General features: G+C 40.2%; 1 protein-coding gene across 8 annotated transcripts in view; it reads left to right on the top strand.

Moving 5' to 3' along the window:
- Positions 1 to 14,545, top strand: part of EMSY (EMSY transcriptional repressor, BRCA2 interacting) — a 40,145-nt gene extending 25,600 nt beyond the window's left edge. For 4 of the 8 annotated variants that reach the window (XM_050715140.1, XM_050714502.1, XM_050714890.1 and 1 more), the window contains 9 exons: positions 523 to 659; positions 2,175 to 2,348; positions 3,258 to 3,456; positions 4,520 to 4,684; positions 4,905 to 5,063; positions 6,919 to 6,978; positions 8,052 to 8,206; positions 9,585 to 10,148; positions 13,013 to 14,534. In XM_050715140.1, coding sequence (XP_050571097.1) covers positions 523 to 659; positions 2,175 to 2,348; positions 3,258 to 3,456; positions 4,520 to 4,684; positions 4,905 to 5,063; positions 6,919 to 6,978; positions 8,052 to 8,206; positions 9,585 to 10,148; positions 13,013 to 13,207 — 1,808 coding nt within the window. In that variant the 3' untranslated portion in view covers positions 13,208 to 14,534. Of the gene's footprint in view, positions 1 to 522; positions 660 to 2,174; positions 2,349 to 3,257; positions 3,457 to 4,519; positions 4,685 to 4,904; positions 5,064 to 6,918; positions 6,979 to 8,051; positions 8,207 to 9,584; positions 10,149 to 10,978; positions 11,486 to 13,012 lie in introns of all 8 variants that reach the window. The other 4 variants (XM_050713803.1, XM_050713957.1, XM_050714145.1 and 1 more) reach the window with 4 other exon arrangements.
- Positions 14,546 to 17,327: the final 2,782 nt, after the last annotated feature.

The following is a 17,327-nucleotide window of genomic DNA, read 5'->3' as shown; positions in this document are numbered from 1 at the left end:
AGCATTTTTTTCCAGTACGCGATTGGTCATTTATATTGCAACAGTTCAGTTCTGGAAAGCAATGGCTTTTCTCTTTCGTGGTACATAAGTTCTTCTGCAGAGGTTATCTGTGTGCTCTGAAGTCATCTAAGTCAACTTATCTGTGCAAATAGGACCTTGACTTGAGTATTAGTGTTGCCCTTATCTCTCCTAACATGAGCCTTTGAAAAGTTAGACATGTTAGCCTGAGAAACTTGCATTAGTCTGCCCTGTAATTCATAAGAAGGGGCAGACTGTACTCACACAGCATGAATTACTCTTGTCCTGCACATGCCTGTCTTGACTCTAGAAGAAAGATTCATAGAGTGGTTAACTGATCTTTGTATGTTGAGTTGGGTGGCATAAATTCCTGTTCCAGGTGCTATCTTTTGTTTTGTTGTGCTGTCACATTTAAATACCCCTATGCAGCTCATCAACTTCTAAAATGACTGGAAATGTACATGTGAGAAACATCACGCTGCTTCTTTTCCCTTTAAAATTAAGGAACTACAACCAAAATCACTACGATTCCAATGACATCCAAACCCAATGTGATTGTCGTGCAAAAGACTACTGGAAAAGGAACTACAATTCAAGGGCTTCCAGGCAAAAATGTTGTCACGACATTGTTGAATGCTGGGGTAAGTAAGAATTTCGAGTCTAAAGTCTCTGGCCAAGTGACAGGATGTGGTAGCTGCTGTGTTCTTTATGCTAACATCCCAATTAAAAGCAAATTGTGCATGAGCTCATAACAGATACAGCATGCCTTAATGTTTGGGGTGTTTGGAGAGTGAGTATGTTTTATAGGATATGAAAGATCTTTAAAACAAGCTGGAATTGTTCCCAGAGTTAAATGAAAATAAAAACTTTTGTGCTTGCCCTTTTTCCACAGTTAATGGTTTTGTAATCTTGAAGGGGTTAAGCAGAAGAAAATAAGTAAAATTTTACCCTGTTAGTGGTCTAATGAGAACCCCAGTCCTGTTATAAGCTTGCATGTCCACCTGTGTATCTTTTGGGCAGAAATAAGCTGTCCCTTCACACCTTTGATTGCCTGTTCAAGAGTACTGTATAATGCTGAATTAGTTTTTGAATAACCCGATGTGTAGAAAGAACAAAATCAAGTTTCCAGCTTCAGCTGGGTTTTCCCTCAAATGCTAACAAAAATGATGAACCTGCTTTACATTCCTAGCTAAAACTGTGAGATGTAGTGCTTTAATCATGGAATCTTTTAAAAGTCTACTTGGCTAGCAGAGCTCAGTAGGATTTTTTTTTTAAACCTGTTAGGAAACATTTCTTTTTTGAAGATTTCTACTTTTGTAGTTTAAATAAGAACAAAACCTGAAGCCATGTTTTCACACAAATGGGAATCCTGTGATGTTACACAGTAGGAAACACCAGAATGTGATGATATTTCTGAAACAGCTATGGCTCTTGGGATTTCCAGCTACTTGACGGGAATTAGTAGGAGTGCTGTGAGAACTGCCAACTAACGTAGTTCCTCGTATGGTTTGTTACTGTGCAGAACTAAAAAAGCATGCTCAATTTCTTTGCTCTTCTTAAGCTATCAAGAGTCTAGTCGTGTGTCAGAACTATTCCAAAATCAAATGTTTCCCATGAAACAGCGGTGAATCTGCTTTTTCTTTTTCATAAGTGAAATTTTACTTAGGAAAAAAAAAAGTCCAGACATAATTAATGTCTTGGTCATGAGGATAATACAAAGATCTCTATTTAATTTATTTTTAGAATCTCAATTCAGGTTTCATAGATGTTGTGCCAAAATCAGTGTTAATAGAAACAAGAAGTTTTAAAAAAACATGTATGAAGGATTTGAAGAAAGTTCCAACTTAGGTGAATTCTTTGAAGCAACTTCAAAAACTTGTCAGTGTCATTTAGTTACTCTTTTTACTCAGCCTTTCAGAGCAACTCAAAAGGTAAAGCAATGGGAAAGGGGATTTTGGTAGCTTTTCCATTCAAAGCCACAGGGTTTTTTGTTCTTGGTCTTTGAATGTTCTTTGTATTAAATACATCTAGTTCTAACAGCGGCAGGTTGATTTTGTGGTACACACACTCACCAATAACTCTGTATTTTTTTTAGAGAAGTGGGTCTCTCTGAACAATTTCACTCAGTTAACCTGTAAACTTTGGCTTCTCTACAGGGGGAGAAAACTATTCAGGCAGTGCCAGCAGGAGCAAAACCTGCTATCATCACTGCCACAAGACCCATCACAAAAATGATTGTTACACAGCCAAAAGGAATAGGGTCCACGGTCCAGCCAGCCACCAAAATCATCCCAACTAAAATTGTTTATGGTCAGCAAGGGAAAACGCAGGTACAGTGAGGACCCATTTCTGTTTTGAAATGTACCCCTAAATTTTACCGGGAAATAGATCATTTTTCACTGTGTTGCCACATCTGTTGCAAGATGAATATATGCAGAATGTGTCTCTGGGGAACGAGACTTAGGGAAGTATTGAGGTGGCCTTGATTCTGGCTACTTGAGCGCAGTGTTGGCGATCGTTAGCTGTTCTTGGAGGCCTAGACCAAGCCAAAAAGAATTGCTAAGTCTGTTATGTAGCTGAAACTTAAGCTATCTGGTGATGGCTCTGGATGCCTCTTAGATGTTAAAGCTAATGGTCAGATTGTTAAAAGTAAAGATGTGGAGACTGGACGTAGGCCATGTGTCAAATGTGAGAGCTTTATTGAAGCTGTTCTATCACTGATGTATGTTCAGGTTGTCCCTGCAGCCTTGTATTGTTGGTGGGGCTGTAGAAAGAGAATCTGGCTTGTTTCTGGACACAGTATCAACTTTTTTTTTTCTGGTTGCACTTTGTATATAAAAGAACTAAAGTTATGTCAGGTATAATATTTCGTGTCTTGATCATTCGAGACTATTGTGGGCTAAGGAAGAGAGGTGCTTGTTTTTATCAATGCAGTGCATGTTCCAGCTCACTCGTGTAGCTTTCTCTTGTCCACACCATTGTGCCAAGCCATGAAGAATGACTGTTTAGTGCTTCGTTGTGTTAAGTGCTCCAGATTACGGAGAAGTGCATTCTTGTGCACTGCCATTTACTGGTTTCATAATCAAAGCTGCTGAATTTACAGGTAGATTTCTTTTAGTGAGTTATCAATATTATACGAGTCTTGTACCTTGATCTGTTTTAGTGGCACGCTGTTCTCTGATTGCTCAGATCTGTTTTCTTGAGTGCTCTTACTGTACGCAATCTGTCTTTCTAACTAGGTCCTCATAAAACCAAAGCCAGTGACATTTCAAGCAACAGTTGTGAGCGAACAAACTAGGCAGTTGGTAACTGAAACGTTGCAGCAGGCGTCAAGGGTAGCAGACGCAGGAAATTCGTCTCTCCCAGAAGTGAAAGAAGAACCACAAAGCTACACTGATAGCAGTTCTTCTTCCACAGAGTCCTCCCAGAGTTCTCAAGGTATGTATTAGTGTTTCATAACATGTGAATGGACTTTCTCCCAAAACGTGCCAGCAAGTTTCATATGTTTCAGTGCATCTCTTTAGCACAGTTCTTTACCCAGTCTCTTAGCAGTGAGTGTCAGCATTCGCTGCCCTTATGAGCTTATTTATCTTCTCTGAGCTGTTCACTACACGCAGCGTTTTCCTGTGCAAAAAGCGGGGATAATGTTTTCTTCCTGGCCCCTGACTTGCTCTTCTGTGCAACTTCTCATGTGATAGAGGAGAATAAATAATAAATAGATTTATTTATAAAGTAACTAACACCCAGCCTTTGGTCAGGAGTGGCCATAAGGTGTATCACTGCATTAAATAAAAGCAAATGACTCTCAGTAAAATACATGCACTTATTTATGTGCCATCAGTCACTTTTTCTAATAATTCTGTAGCTGTTGGTCTATACTGTAACTTTTTAAAATCTTTGAGGATTCAGCAAACTTAACAAAACTTAGGATGTGTAAATTCAGAATGCTGAATACATGTGGATAATCTGAACCACTAAAACTTGTTGAAAAGCTTCAAGCTGAATTCAACATACAAAGAAGTCACAGAATCACAGAATTGTAGGGGGTTGGAAGGGACCTCGAGAGATCAAGTCCAACCCCCCTGCCAAAGCAGGTTCTTTAGAGCAGGCTGTCTAGGTAGGCGTCCAGACGGGCCTTGAATATCTCCAGAGAATGAGACTCCACAGCCTCCCTGGGCAGCCTGTTCGGCCTGTTCCTGAAACCTGCTGAACTTTGATTGTTCAAACCAAAGCTTTTTTAAACAATTAAAAAACAGTATCTTTTTGTTGGAAACTGTTGATAACATTAGCTGTGTTTTACTTCGAGTCACTTGTAATTAAAAAAGCATATTTAAAAACGTTGAAGAATGAGACGCATCCGTTTCAAAGTTCAGAACTAATGCATAATGACTAACCTGATTTAGTTTTTGAACCCTACCCCTGCTTTGAGCAAGAGATTGGATGAGAGACCTCCAACCCAATTCGATGTCAACCTGATGTGCTTTTGTTCTCTTGTGAACAGATTCTCAGCCTGTAGTCCATGTGATTGCTTCAAGAAGTCAAGATTGGTCAGAACACGAAATAGCTGTGGACACGAGCCCTACAATAATTTACCAGGATGTATCCAATGAGTCTCAGTCAGCTACTTCCACGATAAAAGCTTTGCTAGAACTTCAGCAGACAACAGGTGTGAAAACGCATGTGGTTGTTTAAGATCACTTCAAAGTACTCAGCTGCCACCTGTTTAAGCAGCAGTTTGTGATAAGTTCTGTAATCACCTTAATTCCTTTCTTTTTAGCCTGTAAAAGTCCATTTGAAACAATTACATAATATTCACAGTATTTTTAATTAAACCATTGCATTTATGTCAGAGATGTATTTTAATGCATCCTGCTTTTCTTCTAAAGCAGTGAAGGAAAAGTTAGAATCGAAGCCAAGGCAGCCTACCATCGACTTGAGCCAAATGGCTGTCCCAATCCAGATGACCCAAGAAAAGAGGCATTCTCCAGAAAGCCCTTCAATTGCTGTAGTAGAGTCGGAATTAGTTGCCGAATATATCACAACTGGTAAGTGACTTAAGATAGCATGATTGTGGGTTTGCAATTGAAGTCTGGGGACTTCATTTGAAGTTTTCTTACACTGGAGTTGTCTTCTACTTGTTTCACTCTAATCCTCAATAGAGGAAATGAATGTTTTCTTCCATTCCTGAGAACCTGTGCAGAGAGGGGCAGAACCTGCATCTGCTTATTAGGACATGCTGGAGAATGTTTCTAACTGAAACAACTGCTTGTTGCTTCAGGACATCCTATTGGAACAGATATTCTGTCCTCTGATCTGATGGTGAGGAAAGCAGTTCCGCTTGTCGTTGGGGAAAATGTCTAGTAAGGAAAAAGTAGGAATGAAGTTCATAGAATCATAGAATATCCCAAGTTGGAAGGGACCCATAAGGATCATCGAGTCCAAGTTACAGGAACTGCAGTAATTGTTTTGAGAGAAGGCAGATTTTGAGTTAGTTTCATCCATATTTGCAAAATGTTACTTGATCACAAGCATTAACTAGTTTTTTTCAGCCAGGTAGGCATGTAGCACGGTAGTGTAGATTCCAGCTTCATTGTTTGCTGGAAGGATCTATTCTGCTAAATTTGCACTTTTTAAACAAATGACTGATTTAAACTGGAATTATGGTTGGGAATCAACCCTTAACTTTTTTTAATTCTTGATTTCTCCTATCTGGTTGTCCTTTTTTGTCTCACCCAATAAATCCCTTCCACTGGACAGCTCTAATTGTATCACGCATCTCTGATGCTCTCTTCTACCCTCAGAACTCTAGTTAGGAGCCACCTTCCATATATGCATGAGAGGATCAAATTATGTGTTTCCTGTTTTAATTTCTTAATTCCACATTATTGGCCTCCCTACATAGTTTGTTAGGAAAATGGAGAAGAAAAAAAACGTTGAAAACTAAGCATTGAAAAAGAGGAATAAGTACCTGTCCATAACTTCAGTGTTCTTAGTGTTAAATGTCCAATCTGATGTTTTCTTTTTTCATTTTCCTGTTCTCACCTCCTCCCCTTGCTTCCATCCCTTGTATGATCTAAATTTAAGTAGTGTGGAGCTGGGGATGAGGGGCTAGTGTTATTCTTTTAAATAGCACTTACTGTATCTGGCTTCAGCTTTGAATGTTTGAGTCATGCTCCCTTGGATCCCTGTTTAAAGAGACTCCGAAGTACCATAAATAATGTTAAACTGATCTCCAATTAACAAGTCAGTCATGTTCACTGACATTCAAGGTTCCAGTTTTTGCTGGATCTTGCTGTAAAAGCCGATGCAAACTAGGACCCTTTGGGTGCTGGGGGGAGAGGAGGAAATTACAGGCAGTATCTCCGTAGGCTTGGGTCTTCTTTTGCAGTTTAGAAGCCATATGGAGTACAAAAATTGAATGCTTCCCTAAACTGTGATTACTGCTTGAAATACTGGTTGTTGATTTTTTTTTTTTGGTATTATTTTTTTAAACTTTGAGATGGTTTACAGGAATCTACCAGAGAAGTGCAGGCTACTGTTGGTTGACTAACAGCAGTCTCTATTAGAGCACAGAACTGGTTATTTTGCTCTCAGGTTTTTGCCCCTTCCCTTTCACTCGGGTTAAGTGAACCCTGCCAGGGCATGCAGTGTTTCCTTTTGTTTTAATTTGTGCTTCCCAGGATTCATCAGTAATCCATGGAGCTGTATTTTCTGCTAGAAAATTCAGCCGTAAGATAGCCTACAAGCTATAATCTGGTGTGAAATCTCCTGCATGTGCTTAGACCAAAGGATTTAGGTACCTTTTATTCTGTTTGGGAGCTGGGATTCAACGTGTGCTTCCGAGTGAGATGAGGGGAGCAGTTCACACGTCTTAGTGTCACTATTTTTGTCTGTCTGCAGACTCAGGAAGACAACACTGTATTGGTTCACATTCGGAAGAATATCTACACAACCATATAGGTTAGAAACTTTACTTCTAAATGAAGCTTTAAATTGTGCAGGAACTGTTGCGGGATATCCACGACGGATCTGGCACAGCATGCAGGCTGGTACTGATATAATCCAACTCCTCTCCTGGAGTGGGAAAGTAAAATTGTCATATTAATTCAAAAATAGACCTTTCTTACAACTCTCAGCAAGGTCTTTAGTATCTTCTAACTTTCAGTTATCTTGTAACTGGGTATAAACTACTTCTTATCCTTTGTTTTTTCGGTATTGTATGACTAAAAAGTTAATTAAAGCAAATATTTACATATTGGTATGGCCAGACGTGTAATTTGGATTCATGTCTTATCAGTGACTGCAATATAGAATGGTTTGGGTTTTTTCTCTCACCAGAATATCATTTTTCTGTCAATCCACTGTTTAATTACAGAGCCCTAACTGTAGCTCCAGAACTTAGTTGTAACTGCTCTAACAAGAGTCACAGACCCAAGACAAGGTCTCTACTTTTTGCCTGTGATTTCTTATCAACCTTGCTTGTTTTCTTAATACCAGAACATTTTCTAATTGCTAATCTTGCAAATTTAGCCTATGCTCTAGAGTATTTCTTGTGATTTATCAGTGATAGAAATTCAGTGAGCAAGGCTTGCTGTTCTTAATTGCAGTCAATTGTGCAGGTGCTTTAAGCACCTGTAAAGATTACAGAATAATTTGTAGTAATTGTACACTGTAATTTGCTGTGTGCTGTTGTGCTGGTTACATAAAACGAACCCAGCTGAAAATATAGATCCTGTATGTGAGGTTGTTGTGTTGGGAGAGGGAAACCGGAGGAGATTTGGACCAAGCACAATTACTTAGGAATCAGAGACAAAAGCAAAACCCCTGAGATGCTATTTTAAGAGGCTTCTCAGAATGTTTAAGAGGCTTCTCAGCTGTGCACTTAAAGGTTGAAGCTAGCATGCAGTAAAAGATGCATTCCAAATGCAGACTTTTATTTCACTCATGCTTTCAGCTGAAGGTTAGATACAAAGCAAATACTTAAGTTCCTGCAGTTAGTTCTGGAGAAGTGCCACTGACCTCTTTACTTTCAGTTAGCCATCGGTCCCAGCCCCACCAGCAGTCATCCCAGCCCCAGAGGACTCTGCTGCAGCACGTGGCGCAGTCACAGACAGCAACGCAGACTTCTGTTGTGGTGAAATCTATCCCCGCATCCTCCACAGGCGCAATTACCCATATCATGCAGCAGGTTGTACCCTTTCTTTTCCAAGCAGTCTATAAACAGTGAATTTTGTATGGGACCAGGGCTTGTTCAGAATGAGCATGTTGGTGCCACTGGAAATGCTAAGTCTGAGGGCAAATTCGCAACTTCAGTTTAATGTTGCCTGTTTTGATGGGGAGGGTGGTGGTTATTTTCCCTATTAAAAGGGAAACAGTTAATGAGATGACTTGAGAGTGTTAAGCAAGAGGTATCCACAGCCACTGTGGAAAAGTTTCCTAGATTAGTTCTTGCTCTCTGTATGTCATCTCTTTGACAGCAGTAAGTTATTTTTTTCTATATGTTGTCTTTTAGTGGTTTGTGTTCTTCAGATCACGTTGGTGTTAGCGTAGGGCAAGAGGAAGCAGAATCTGAGCAGTACACAGAGCACAAGTGGCTTTTGGATTCAAGGGCTTTAGTTTATGAATTATATGAAAACTTCTCTTCTTGCTGAATCAGAAAACAAGATTATATTTAGACATTTATGGTAAGGATCCCAAGCAGTTGTGTAGCTTATCCCAGGCTGGGTAGCTTACGGAGAAATATTACTGAAGCCGTGCTGCTGCCTTCATTCAAGAGCTGATGTTTTTGTCAGTCAAGGTACAGTTGATTACCACCCAGTGAATGCACGCTGCTCAACTCTGCGATGCTTTAACCTCTAGCAGCCTCAGCTGTGGACCAGGGCAGTGCCATGTTAGGGTTATAAACCCACTGCAAAGAGGATGTTGTCACTGATGTTTGTGTAGGCTGCTTCATCCTGCTAGAGTCACTTGTTAGTGTGTCTGTACCATGGTATACAAAGCACAGTAACGTAGATCTTTTGCTCCACCAAAAAAATAAACAATGTTTGTGCAATGCTCAAGAAAAATTGTAATAAAATTTTGAGGAGGGAAAGAAAAGGCAGGAGTTGTACTGAAATAAGATGGATGGATAGATAGGTATATGGGGAGCTGCAGCAGAAATCATGGAGTAGGTGGCAAGGCTTTCAAGAGGCACAATAAGAATTTGTGAAGATGTTCTGGTTTTGAGTAGCTACCGACCCAACCACCTGCTAATCCCTGCTCCTTCCTACTCAACTGCCACGCAGTTTTAGTGGTTTTGAACCTCTGTCTAATGCAAGCAAGGGCTACCCAATCTCCATTGAGGATTAGTTAGGTAGTTAATGTTGTCACTTGGGGACTTGCCACATTTTAAGATGTTAAAAATAGCTGTTGATTGCATAGAAATCATGAATTCTGCATAAGGGCATACGTGAGTTGTAAAATAAGTTGAAGTAGTACAGCTGAAGAATTAAAAATGTTTTTAGATTGTGCAGCCTTATAATTTGGATTTCTCTTTACTAACTCACTCTTCACTTCTTCTTCTTAAGGCCTTAAGCAGTCACACTGCGTTTACCAAACACAGTGAACAACTTGGAACCGAGGAGGGAGAAGTGGAAGAGATGGACACCTTAGATCCTCAGACTGGCCTGTTCTACAGATCTGCCCTGACACAATCGCAGGCACAAAAACAGCAAAAACTGAGTCAGCCGCAGCTGGAACAGACTCAACTGCAAGTGAAAACTCTGCAGTGTTTCCAGACTAAACAGAAGCAGACAATCCACCTGCAGGCCGATCAAATCCAGCACAAACTCCCACAAATGCCCCAGCTTTCCATAAGGCATCAAAAGCTAACCCCCCTGCAGCAAGAGCAAGCACAGACCAAACCAGATGCACAGCACCCCCCCCACCACATGATGGCCAAAGAAAGGCAACTCCCTACCTTAGTGGCACAGCCACAGCAAACTGTAGTACAGGTGCTTGCAGTAAAAACCACGCAGCAGCTGCCCAAACTGCAACAGGCACCAACGGCACAAAAAATCTACGTGCAACCCCAACCCCCCCAGAGTCAAATGCAGCTACCTGCCTCTTCAGAGAAACAGCCAGCGAGCCAGGTAACGGAATATTGATAGCATGCAAAATACACGTCGCTATTCAAGGAAAAATCAAAACACCAACCCTGTCGCTGTAGCAGTGTTTTGTCCTGGCAAGAGAGAACTCCTCATTCCGCTGGTATTAATTACCCGATCAGAAGGTTGACACTAGGAAAGAGAAGCACATGTTATAGGGGAAAAATCCATAGAGCTCACAAACGTGTTTTGTTGGACAGTTTTTATGAATTTCTGCCACCTTCGGTGCATGGAATTTGTCCCTAATTATTTTCTTTTATTTTTTTAGGTATGACACGTTATTAATTTCCGTTCCCGTAGCACTTTTTATTTCTGTGGAAATAAAGATGAATACACTGCAGTCTCCTAAGGCTCCATTGTACGTCTTCCTTTGTAGTTTACATCTTCCTGAAGTTAAAGTCTTTCATGTACAGGAGTAATTTGATTTTCCTTGGGAGGGGAAAACAAAAAGACTAAGAAACATGGAGAAAAAAATTAACTCCAGAATTTTTTTTGGCCCTTTCAGGAGTACGTGTAAAAACAACAGGGTTAACAAACATCACATGGGGATGTAAATCCCAAAGGAAAACGAGGCTGCTGTGGTATTATACTGCTACAATCCTTACGTAGCAGCCCAAAGAGCTGCTTTCCCCCAGGCTTCAATTAACTGTTACCATATCATTGCTAATTCCTTTGTTAAAACACTGAGTTTCAACTGTCTTCCTAATAGCAAGTATGTTGTTTGTGCCATACTGTCCTTGGAAATATTGATTAGATTTTCAATAAAAAAAAAAAAAGTCTAGCTGTAACATGCACAACAAAAATTTGATTTTCAGGTGCAGCATCCAATTATAACGCAAGGATCCACAGTTACAAAGATAACTTTTGAGGGGCATCAGCCTCCTTCTGTTTCAAAGGTAGCAGGTGGCAGTTCTGTGCCCCAGCTGGCACTGCCGGTCACGAGCCTATTTCCCACGCAGGCATCCACGAAGACAGCAGTAGCAGACATTTTGAGAATGTCTGTGGTGGAAGGTGATACAAACATAGAAACTCTGATAGTGGATCCCCCAAGCAAGGCCACATCCACTAGTACACCCGCTAGCGAAGCAGAGGGGACACCTTGTACCCAGGTGCCAAGGGTGACTGCAGTAGGGATGACGGCAACTTCCACCCCCCAGCAACAGACATGTAAAGAATCCAGTTCAAGTCCTCCTGCTGTTGGTCCTTCTGTAACAGAGAGGAAACTCGATGCACAAGGAATGCCTACAACAAAGCAGTTTATACACATTCAGAATATATCACAAAAGAAAGCTGAAGAGAGCTCATCAGAAATTGTTATCCAGGTAAGAGAAGACCAGAGCAAATGAGACAAAGGTTGAGCAGAGCAAACTCGCTTTGTCTAATGTGATGATAGCAACTGAACGATGTTCAAGTATTTTTTTCTTCAGTTTTTGTGTTTTTCCACTCCTATGCTTGCAATGGATTGCTACTTCAAAGTGGGTAGCTCTCGTTAAAATGAGTTTCTCCAGCACTATGTCGTTCACGGTGTTCCTAGTGTCTTCCTTTGTTTTTCTGTTGAGAAAACAAAACAAGCTCATCTATTACAAACCACCCTTTGAAACGGTTAAAAGTGTGACCATCACCGCTTACTGTGGAACTGGATCTAGAATTTTTTGATACCTTTTAGAGTTACTTCTGAGTATAATAATTAGGGCAAAAAATGAAGTTGAGGGTTTCTGCTATGTGGGTGGGAGAGTTCAGCAAATAAGGTCTGGATTCACAAGAAAGTTTGTTAACTTTGCATATGAAGTCTTGCCGCTTTTGAGATAAAATGACTATAAATGCTTTGAATCGTTGCCTACCTGATGAATGATATTTTAATTGATTCTGTTGTCTTCAATATGATGTTTTATGATGTAATACGTGGTCAAAATGTGAACTGGTGAAGTATTTAAGTCATCCGAGGACTCAGTGTTATAGTATGAATCTTTGTAGACAAGTTGGCACTGTATGTGTTTACACAAATGGCGTGGATTGAACTGGTTTTATTGTGTATCGTGTTACAGTGAAATGCTTTTGATGGGGAAGAAATACTTGTGTACAGAACTTTCAAATTTTTCATGTTACTTTGTAAAAATCTTTATTGCAGCTAACTTTCTGCTTTTGTAGAAATCATTTTTGTACTAACTCTTAGTCCTCATTTCCCTAAATAGACAAAGGTAGATTTTATTTTACTTCGAAACTGTGTATTTTGAGAATCTGTATCGTTTATCATTGTGGCGTGCTACGAGCTCTTCCAAATCAAAATACTGCCCAGAACCTTGAGTTGTATAAAGATGTAGAGTTAATTCCTAGAACCAACAAAAGCATAAGCAGAAATAAATAGCTTAGATCCATTTTGTTTCCTCAGCCTCTGTGCTACTGCAGCTCTGAGACAGGGTCAGAGCTGGTATCATATCATGTACAGGAAATATAGCTAGTCCTTAAAACTGAATGCCTAGTCTGAAACGGAACTAGGAAAAGATAAGGCTGAGGAGAGCATTCTCTCTGCTTTGCATGTGGGGAGTGATGGGTGGTGGATATCAGTAGTTTAGCTGCTGGAAATCTGTCACAGACCTGTAGTGAAGATCCAAGCCCAAGAGCAGTGCCTTACCAGCAAGAGCATTCAGGTTTTATCTTTCACAACCTAGTCCTGTGAAAGGGTCCTCTGAAGCTTTGGCTAACGTAGTGTGAGATGCAGCGGGCTTTAGCTAGGGGAGAGTGCTCTTGGAAACCAAATTGCCCCTTTCCATGAGCACCTGCACTTGCGTAGACGCCTTTACCTGCAAAAGCTGTGCAAGTTAAAACTTAAATCTCTTTCTTTCTTTCAGACCATCCCACAATATTCCATCCCTTGTCACTCCAGCTCCAACGTGGTAGTGGAACCCAGCGGGCTCCTGGAGCTCAACAACTTCACCAGTCAGCGCCTCGACGATGAGGAGACGGCGATGGAGCAAGACGTGGACAGTAGCACCGAGGACGGCACCGAGCCCAGCCCCTCGCAGAGTTCTGCTGAACAATCCTAAGGAATTGGGACACGGGAGTGCACTTTAAAATATCTTGGGATTTGAGTATCCAAGATGCCCTCGTATTGTGATGTCTTAGAGCACTTTGCCTATTAGAGTCGTTCATTGGACCCTTGAAGCATCAGTGTGTTTTAACAAGACAGTATTGCAAAAGCTGCATCTTAAAAATCGTTTCCAAAAAAAGAAAAAAGAGATGTAGTTACTGAGATATAGGAAACCTGTGACAGTGGAATGTACTCCTGTTAAGCAAATCTGCAGCGAAATCTACAGCTCGTGCTATCGAAGCCCTTGCCCAGGTACTGAAAGAGCTTTCAGTGAAAAGGGATCTTTATTTTGCTGTGTCTTTTTGTTAGCTGTTGAGCAAAACACCATCAAAAAAAAAAAGATGTTTAATAAATATTTGTATTTTTAAATAGCATGTGAGAGAAAAAGTGTCTCTGACAGTGCTGGAAAAGCCCCAGGAATTTTGGAATTCGTTAGCTTTCTTGCACTTGTGCTCACTTAGAGTTAAGATTTTTTCATAAGCCGAAAAATACAGTTTATTTTTTTAAAATTCTTGTTGGTGAATGTTTGGAAATAAGCAAAATCACTAACTGATAGCAATGTGGCTTTGCTAGTGGATTTTTGTTTTCATGCTTTACAAGAATTAGGGTAACAGTGTATGAGGTGTTTCTCTGTGCCATAAGCACGTGAAATGCTCATCTACTCTAGTGAATCTGTGATTATTTATTTAAATATGAAACTTAAAGTGAGGCCAAGTTGTTTAAAAAGTTCCTGTTAAACAGGCAGGTGTGTAAATTCTAGTACAAAAGAGCTGCGGGGGATGTATTTTGCTATAAATCAGTTTTTCAAAATTGGGGGATAAGCGGTTCAGCATCTTTCAAAGTTGAACCTCCGAATTTAGAAGTGAGCTAAGGCTTTTACAAATCTGTATTTTACTCTTACATGCTGTTTTTAAAGTGACCATTTTTGGGAGTTTAAAAGCTTAAATCGGTAATACAGCGGTAGGTTTCGGAAATTAGCCTTATGACTTGGCTTGTCGAAGCAATACATTGGGTTTTTTGTGATAGTTACAAGCCGCAGAGAGAGGTTCGGGTTCGGATGGGATAACAGAACCGGTTTTAATACATTCTGCTAATGAAGACAATACTTTTTTTTTTTTTCCTCAAATGTATATAAAAACACGTTTTTAACTGTTTTGTATAGATTTCATTATAAATAACTAAGCATTTTAAGACTTTGACATATCATTTAATTGTATATACATCTATCAGCCTAACTGCCCACTTTTTGGTGCTGAAGTACTACTGTAAGTAGATTTCATCCAAAGTCTAATACAGTTTTTTGCGTCAGTCTTTTTTTAAGCTGTGATTTTACTGTTGATATTGTAGTTAAGACTAAATTCCAACTAGAGTAACTCTCCAACTAAAAATACAAAGCCTAAAAAAATATTCATCTTACTTGTCCTGAGTATCCAGCTGCATAAGAGCATGCAGTATCCCCTAGATGGTGCTGTTCCTTTATAAAACAACCGAAGTTAGATGAAAAAGCAAGCTCCTATGACTTTCATACAGATTTTTTCCTTCTGTTTTCTCTTCCATTAACATCACAGAATCATCTAGGTTGGAAGAGACCTCCAAGATCACCTAGTCCAATCTCTGACATAACACTAACAAGTCCTCTACTAAACCATATCACTAAGTTCTACATCTAAACGTCTTTTAAAGACCTTTTAAAGATTAGTTCTAAACTAAAGTTCTAAAAATTAGTTCTAAAATCATACAGTTTATTATGGTAGAGAGGTATCCTGATAAATACAACATGCTGAAATGGTGGAGTAGGAAACTATTTTTTGCATTACCTTTATGTTGGAATAGGTACTGATTGGATTTCTGTGCTACTTAGGATGGAAGAGGATATATATGAAGTGAAACATAGCTTAGGTATTCATCTAGTTAAAAAAAATAACCCTACCAGTATGCCATTCTAGGTGGGTCAGGTTGTGGTAGCTATTTGGGAGCTGTTACCCTTGTTTTAGGGAAATAACTGACCAACATGAGGGACTAAGTTACGATCCCAAGTCCTGAAAGTTCCCCGATACTACAGAATGACAAAAAGCTATTTAAATACAGATTTGGCTGCCAGTGAGATTGGGCAAGTAGCCTGTTAGGCTTTGCAGGTGCCAGCATAAGGCATCCTCTGCAGTTTTCCATACACAGTTCCTCTGGCTTGGATCAAGTTTTCATCGTCACCTGGGACCTTGTTGCATTTTGAGCGTGATGTTTTATGTAAGGATTTTGTTTGCACCTTTAACAATGACTTTACAGCGAAGGCATGAGCAGATCTGCACTGAAACATTTGACATTTCCTTGAAGACAGCAATATCCTGAAAAACAAGTAGGCTTTTAGCGTTGCCACGAGAGGTAATTGTTTTGTAGATTGGCAAATTGAAGCACGCTGGGGGGTATCTAAGGATTGTGTAAGACATTCAGGAAAAGGACTGTTGAAATCAGTGTATTCAGGTTAACTTGAAATTCCTCTCTCCATTCTTTCACAAAGGAGATGTTTCAGATTCCCTTACTTTGTTGTTCTAGCACTTAAACCACATAAATAACTTTAGTAATAAGGAATGTACAAGATGAGCTAAGCGTTAGGGTCAAGTTGTTAATTTTTTCCTAGTTACACGATTTCTGAGAACAGTTGCAACAAGACATGATGTTGCTTGGGGCATTTGGCCTTCTCTTCATGGATTCCAGGCGCTCGTCCTGCCCTGCAGATGTGCAGAGTTTTCATACCTATCCCTGAAAAATCCTTCCTTCATCCCCCTGCAGCCCTGCATCCGTTCTTCACAGCCTCATAAATATCACTGAGCTGCTAAAAATAAAAGATCAGCGCGTACAGTAACATTTGCATATCCCTTATCCCTAATAAGCCGCATCGTCCTTCCTGAAATAAATTTGATGACCGTCCTTGGAACAGAATAAAGGTGAGCTGTGGTGATGATCATAGTCTGCGCTCCTGGGAATTGGCAGGTGATAGGCTTGTAGCTTAGTGGGAAGCTGGGGCTGAGTTGGAGAGCAAGTGAAAAAGGATTGAAGAGTTGCTTTGAATTCGACATTTTAACAACTGTGCTCTGGCACTGCAATAGTACATATGTAAATTCTCAAAATCTGATGCAGTGAAACAAAGTTGGAGAAAATAGTGAAATAAGGGAGAAGTTTAAGGATGCTTGCAGTCACAGAGGGCTACGGTTCCTGGAAAGATTTGACCATCGGGTAAATGCATTTTCAGTCTTTCTACTGCTGACAAAATGGGATTTTTGAGAGCAAAATGGAAAACCAGAAGCTGCTTGAAGTTATGAATGTCATCTTATGTGTGGAGGACCCTTTGAACAGAGTGCTTGGGTAAATAGGATTTAAAAACAAAACCAAAGACCTTTAGAAAAATCAAAGTCGGGGAAATTTTGAGACCGTACTTTTTTCCCTTGGTGCGTGAACAGCTCCTTAAATCTAAGGTGTGTTTCAGAGACGAAATATCTTAAGTTTTGCATCCCCCATAGGGGCACAGAAAAGCCAGACAGTTTCAGCTTGGCAGTGTTCAATCCTGAAAAGGCCGTTCACAATTTTTAGGATACTGAGCTAGAAGAACCATACTACTCAGAGGTTTGCCTTCGTTGGCCATAGTATGTTTAGTGCCCGTCTGGCCATAGTGGGCTCAGGACTCGTTCCCTTCCCTAGGTTCAAGGTAAGCCATCAGGAGTGCTAACAAACAGCCTCCGCAGTTTCCTGCCAGGCCATGGGACTTTGTTTTCCCCTCCACCAAAGTCTGTCCTAAAATACTTCAATTTGTGAGTCTCGTTTCTTCCCGTAGGAATGCAGGACTTAGCTTATGACAAGTTCAGAAGCCGATATGGTGAAGTTAACAAAGAGAAAGCTCGGAAAGAAGTGCTTTCAGATGTTTGTGGGTTACTGTGCAAGAAGAAACTGTCAGCAGTGGCTCCTTAGTCTGGTAGACATGCATGGAGATGGAAACCTGCAAAAATCAATGAATAGTAAGGTTGAGGGTAATGAACCAAGGCTTCGAGGGGATGTCACGCGCTTTCTCCCCAAAACTTTTTTGG

The sequence above is a fragment of the Cygnus atratus genome, chromosome 1, assembly GCF_013377495.2.
Source record: "Cygnus atratus isolate AKBS03 ecotype Queensland, Australia chromosome 1, CAtr_DNAZoo_HiC_assembly, whole genome shotgun sequence".
Classification (NCBI taxonomy): Eukaryota; Metazoa; Chordata; class Aves; order Anseriformes; family Anatidae; genus Cygnus; species Cygnus atratus.
Note: the sequence above shows the minus strand (reverse complement) of the source record. Positions and strands in the feature narration are given on the sequence as shown.